The 6130-nt window shown below is 42.1% G+C and overlaps 1 protein-coding gene across 1 annotated transcript in view; it reads right to left on the bottom strand.

Annotated features, from left to right (window-relative positions):
• Positions 1 to 2951: 2951 nt before the first annotated feature.
• nrxn2b (neurexin 2b) overlaps positions 2952 to 6130 on the bottom strand; it is a 605543-nt gene continuing 602364 nt past the window's right edge. The window contains exon 23 of the mRNA XM_053415562.1: positions 2952 to 5923. Within this exon, the coding sequence (XP_053271537.1) occupies positions 5034 to 5923 (890 nt within the window). The 3' untranslated portion in view covers positions 2952 to 5033. The remainder of the gene's footprint in view (positions 5924 to 6130) is intronic.

The following is a 6130-nucleotide window of genomic DNA, read 5'->3' as shown; positions in this document are numbered from 1 at the left end:
TTTATCCTTTTATAGTAAAGGGCTTATGATTAATTTATTGTAAGTTATTAATTTGTCAAGCACTGACAGTAGCCCCCGATACTGAGAGTTACGTGCATGTGTTGCTCAGAATTGACATTGGTCAAATAGAGTTTGGAGAATGTCAGAGCTCCTTAGAATATTTTCCGATTCCCATCTTTAATAGTATGAATAAATCACCACTGAAACAATAGAGCACTTATCAGCCTCTGTCTTTCAAAAATCAGTGTTAAAGAGAAGTCTCAGTGGCTGCCTGCTGTTCCTGATTGGAGAGGTGTTTGATTCTGTTCTTCATTTGTATTATTGCTCTCTAAAGTTCGGATCATCAGCCTCTCTTCACGATGCTTTTTATTCCCCAGGCAGTGATGTGATGCAGGGATTTAGTGATTTTTTTTTTTAAATAGTTAGTAACTAATTAAGTGATAGATTTTTCTGGTCTGTTAAAATGCATGGCCAATATTTTTTTTCAATATCTTTGAGCGGTGGCACAGATATTTCACCTCATCCTGTTCATGGTGACCCCCAGTGTCTGAAAAAATTAAAGGCAAGTTCACCTAGTTTTTCATTGTGGCCCTCATAAATGAGTAAATCCTTGAGGTGACACAGATCTTAAGTTACTATTCTATGATGTTAATGCCTTACTATATTATTTTTCCTCTTACTATACCGACGTATTTTTCTTCACTATGCTATAAACATTTCATGCCTAAGGCTTTCTTGGTTTTGCTATTCTACACTGACATCTTTATGTATTACTATTATATCACATTTCATGCCTTACTTTACTGTGACTCTTTATGCTTTTTTATTCTATGACCGTCGCCTATATTATGACATTGTCAAGCCCTACTAGACTTTGACTATTGTGCATTCCTAATTTGACATGTTCATGCCTTATTTTATTATAACATTTGATACAATTAACATGATAACATGAGAATGCGTTACCATTTTTTAAGATTATACCTCACCATAGAGTCGAATGGTTTATTATACTAAGACTCTTTAATTCCTCATTATAACAGGACAGCTTTCAATTAAAAAACAATGAGATTCGATGCCTTCGTATAGTATAAAACTTACTGACACATTTCAATGCCTTACCGTGATATCGTCTGGTCTTTGTCATTGGGGAATAATTAAATCTCTTAGAGCCTCTTGTGAAGCATCTTCACCAAGCTGATTGGTCGTTGTCTTTTATAAGTCCTTTCATTTAGAGGCGCGATTAATTTTGTCCTTGAAGACTGAAAACTCACTGATGATTGTTTCACTTTCATGGTTCCAAATTGTGGATTTCCAGACCAGACAATAAGACATGGTTTATTGAAAGTCATCACTGCTTCATACAATGCTCTCATAATCTTCTCAGCTGACAGTTCTTTTTAGTGAAATTAAGAAGCATACCAGTAGAAATGTCTGTTTGGGTCTGAAACATGTTCAGTCAGTGCAGGTAAATTAGATGATCTTACTTTGTTTGGTTATTTGTCAGTCCCCCAGGATCACAGCCAAGCAACACTTATCCAATAGCGCTCTTGACTGATCATCTGAGGTAAGCCACACCTCTGTTAGTCATAAAATGAAAACACATTTTCAAAAACCATTAGCTCTGCCGTTGCAGATCTGATCACAAGTTACAAGAAACCGCGTGACTGCATATCAGTACAGTGGTTGACTGTTTTCTTTTTACTTCAGTGTCACCACTGCACAGGGATTCTCAAAGAATACAAATGATCCCTGCCAGTTCCGGATGTGCTGTCCTGAGAGGATCCAGACCTCTCCGTTGTGGTAAGTGATAGCAAAACATTCTCTGTACCACTAATAAGCTCCAGCTTTGTTTCACTTGATGAAACATATTAAAGAGTGTAGTCTGCCCTGCTTTCCACAACAAGGGTTTTAAGAACTCTGACACTGTAGGCCCCCCTCAGACAAAATTGAGCGAAATAGGCTTGCCCCCCATCAACAGGAAGTATAATGTTTCCATAGTGAATTACACCCAAACAATCCTGTATTTTTATCCTATATTTTGAAAAATTGGCTTCTCTTAAGTTGGGGACAAAAAGAGAACATTTCTTCCTATGATTTATAGAAGTTTATATGAGGCGAATCAGCTGGAGTGTAAGTCAAACTGAATCTAACAAAATGAAATATGTCGGTGTGGTCACATCCAACATTTGCTGCTTTTAATTACAGACCAGACAACAATCTCCTGCAGTGGTCAAATGATAAAGGACAATTTAAAGTATAAATTTACCTCTGGTTGTCAAAATCTAGAATAACGTACACGTCGATGTATTATGACATCCTACTGAACATTATATTATTTATGGCCAGTGTTGCCCGGTCGTTACCTTTGAAACATAGCGTTGGACTGTGGAACTTCGATAGTCTTCAGTGATGACAGTGCTGTGGGTGGGACGGTCGGTTGCATCATAGCCAATTTGATCGGCAATCAGATAAAAAGATTACCGATCTTAAAAAATGCCAAATATTGGCATTTTTACTGATACTCGGCCGACCCCATAGTGTTCAGAGCACTGCTTGCACCTGCAAATTTCATGTCGTGCAGAGACTTTGCCTGAGGTCTCTTCCTCCTTCACCTCCAACAGTGTGTAGGAGGAGGAAAGATGCAAATCTGGCCCGTGATATATAGTTAAGGAGATGAAATTGTCCTGCACTAAAAACTGTATTTCTGACAGTGAATGCACGCTCTTTCAGTCAAAGCACTACAATGTAATACCCTGCCATTAAGTGACTGTAATTTCTAGGTTGCTGAAGCGGAGCCACTGTGGAATGATGAAATACAGCAGCGTGTAAAGCATCTGACTAGAATATGAATCTTTCAAATGAGTTTGGATGCAAGTTAAAATTTGTCCAAATCATCAGCTTGAGATGAAATCAAGGCAGATGATGAAGAGACCACGCAACACAGGGAGTAAGAAGTATATAACCAAGTGTATTCCCTCTGTTAATGTACACATATTTAGAGTCATCTCACTGGAACACTTTACAATAACACTTAGAAAGAACAGGAAGATACTGGGAGGAGTACGGTTGGAATGGAGAAGGCGCGAAACCAGACAAACAGGACAGTGAATCAATGGAGCCTGTCAAATGAAATGGTGGCCATCTTGTCTCTAGCCACATAGACAGAAAAAGGCAATAAACAAACCAAAAAAAGATGGATGGGTTAAACCTGCTTACTTCACAGGGTATGAGGACATACAAAGAAAAAGGTAAAGATGGAGGATAAAAAACAAATTACGGATGGCAGATGGATTTAAAGGAGAACATGTGGTTTCATTTGCTCAATTACCAAAAGAAAATACATAGAAATTTTGGTTTCCCAGAATCAAAGAACATTTTTTTCTCCAAACAGGAATGATAGGAGGGAAAACACATTTCTCTTAGTAATGGAATGAGAGTCAAATATTTAGACATTTCACAAACTTTTTTCTGGATTTTTCTTTTCTTTTCATGGTACAGTTTTCTTTTTTTAATAGAGTTGAGAAAATTGGAATACTAGAGTTCTTGTTGTACATCTTCCAGGGAACTGCCGTCCACCCTTGTCATTTGTGTGCTCTTCCCACAATGTTTGCTTTGCCTTTTGGCTGCCATCAGTCCAGTCAGGCCAGAGTGGGGCGAGAGACAGTTGCTTTTTCAGCTGCAAGGTTTCTCTCTCTCTCCACAGTGGAACTCCAGCAAGAATCAACTCAGAATTTCCCCTAAAATGTCTCTCATTTCTCCAGAGAAAAGAACCAAATAAAAAAAGAACAGTGCAAACCAAAGTGACTGAGTCTTGCAGCAAGGCATTTTATCAGTCATCTGGTTCCTGTTCATGAAAGGGTCAGGGGGAGGCAGAGGACTTGGGTAGTGAGACTGTCCTGACGTCAAATATCCATCTTCGCTGCGCAATATCAGCAAACTCACATTTTTCCACTCGCTCACAATTTAGGTCCATAGGTTTCTGCAACGTCTATACATATATTTATAATTTTATAGAACATAGTTCATCTTGTTTGCTGGAGGTTTTTTCTATTTTCCGGTGATTAGTAACTGCGAGGATGGGACAGTTTCTCTGCTGGCCCTCTAGGGGGCACCTCCAAGCCCCAGAAACATATGACACAGATCTGCTGGAAATTACGACCAAGGGGTTTTGGCCTCAACAAGTTTTTGGCGGCTAAACGTACAAGTTAGCATCCGTTAGGTTGGAGCGGTGGTATCTCACATAGTTGCTACGTTTAACATTGTCATGATCATCAATCATTGTCATATTTTTTGTTTTTTTAAACTCCACAGAAAGAAAAACAGTTTTTATCTCTTTTTCGTAAATTAATACTACATGCTTGAAACACGGCAGAGTTTACGTTGCATCAGCTGCATTAACGCCGTAGACAAGGAGAGAAACAGAGTGCACAGGCAAATGAGAGGAAGAGAGAGATATATCTGGTGGGGGGAACTGGATTTGGCAGTATTTTGATTTTACAGAGGGATTTCATGTTGCTAACTCGAGCCTAGTTGGAAAATATAAGTTGATACTCTCTCAGGTGACGGCTTTCACCACAAGCGCACCTCAGAATGAAGTACAGACCCTGACACAAATACTGATGGTGGTGCTTTCCTACAGTACTCAAGATATTAAATAACCTGTCATATACTTATCCATAATCACTGTTTTATCAGCATGTGGTACAAGGGTGTTGGCACAGTATTGAGATCTGAAGTGCGACAGCCTTCCCTAAAACACAGCACGGTCAACAGTTCATAAGAAGTCTAGAGAATCAGAAAGTACTGAACACAACCATGATGTCACCTTGGCATTTTTTGCTCCCTCTGATTAGACTGGAATATGAAGGGTCACCTGACAATACTGAGTTTATAATGAATTAACCTCTGTTATGTTCTCTCTTTCCTTTATACCGCCTGTCTCCCTTCTTCTCTCTCTCTTTCTCTCCTTTGTCTCTTTCCTTCTCTAAGTGCGTCTGCTGTCTGTCTCTGTGTGTCAGGGTGGCGCTCCCTCAGACGTAGTACTCTTTGTCTTTGTTTTTCTTGTTCTTGGTAACCGTCTTGGCAGTGCTAGGCTGTTTCTCCTTCACCAGGGTGCCGTTGCTCTGCGTGGCTGAGTTACTGATGTAGTTGCGGCTCTGGTCCACCTGGTAGGAGCCCTCGTCGCGGTTGCGGTATTTGTACATGGCGTAGAGCAGGATGAGGATGCAGAGTGCAGCGGCTGCCACGATGCCTACCACCATTCCTGTGGTGCTGCTGGACTGCTGGACCTCCACCGCGCCTGGGAGCCCTCTCTCAGGAGACGTGGGATCTGGAGTGGGAACATGAGGGAAATTTGGGGGGTAGGTTATTCCAGGGACTCTACGGTGACCCGGGTCTGAAGAGGGGTGGGCTGGCGGCAGCAGCACTTGGTCCCGGGTGTTCATTTTCCCAGCAGGGATGTTGTTGCTACTACTGCTGCCGCCAGCAGCCGACTTGATGCGCGGGCTGAGTTGGTCGGGGTTGGCCGTGGGGGTGGAGGCGAGAGGTGGGCGGTGTGAGTTGGGAAAGCGGGAGAAATGGCGGTCGCGGGGGTTCTGGACGCCACCCTCGGCGGCCGGGGGAGGAGGGAGCACAGTCCTGTCGGTGACCAGGTGCGAGTTTTTGTAATAGTCCTCGTCATCAGACTCCGTCATCTCCCCCGAGCCGTATGCCGACACTTCGATGGTCTCTTCGCAGTCCTCCTGGTCCAGGGGGCATGGGGGCCGGCCGTTGGGCAAGGGGAAGGACTCTTTGGTGGTTTCGAGCAGGGTGAGGAAAGGGCGGTAGGTGGTTGGGGGCGGGGGGATTACTGGGTAGTGGGTGGCGATGGATGGGGGGTCTAGAGAGTCCACTGTTATTATTGGCAACACTAATTCACCTCCTAGGACAAGAAAGAGAGAATGGAGAAAAAGAGTGTCAGAGACTACCTGAGAAAGAGACCACCTCCAGTCAACAGAGGAAAACAGTTCAAATGAATACAGCAACACCAGTATTAGAACAGCACTAAGACTTAACATGAGGTTAGTTCTACAAGTTTAGACTGTTCTATTTAAAAAGTTAATAATCTGACTAACCCTGAGCTGAAATA

Source organism: Pleuronectes platessa, chromosome 23, assembly GCF_947347685.1.
Source record: "Pleuronectes platessa chromosome 23, fPlePla1.1, whole genome shotgun sequence".
NCBI classification, from domain to species: Eukaryota; Metazoa; Chordata; class Actinopteri; order Pleuronectiformes; family Pleuronectidae; genus Pleuronectes; species Pleuronectes platessa.
Note: the sequence above shows the minus strand (reverse complement) of the source record. Positions and strands in the feature narration are given on the sequence as shown.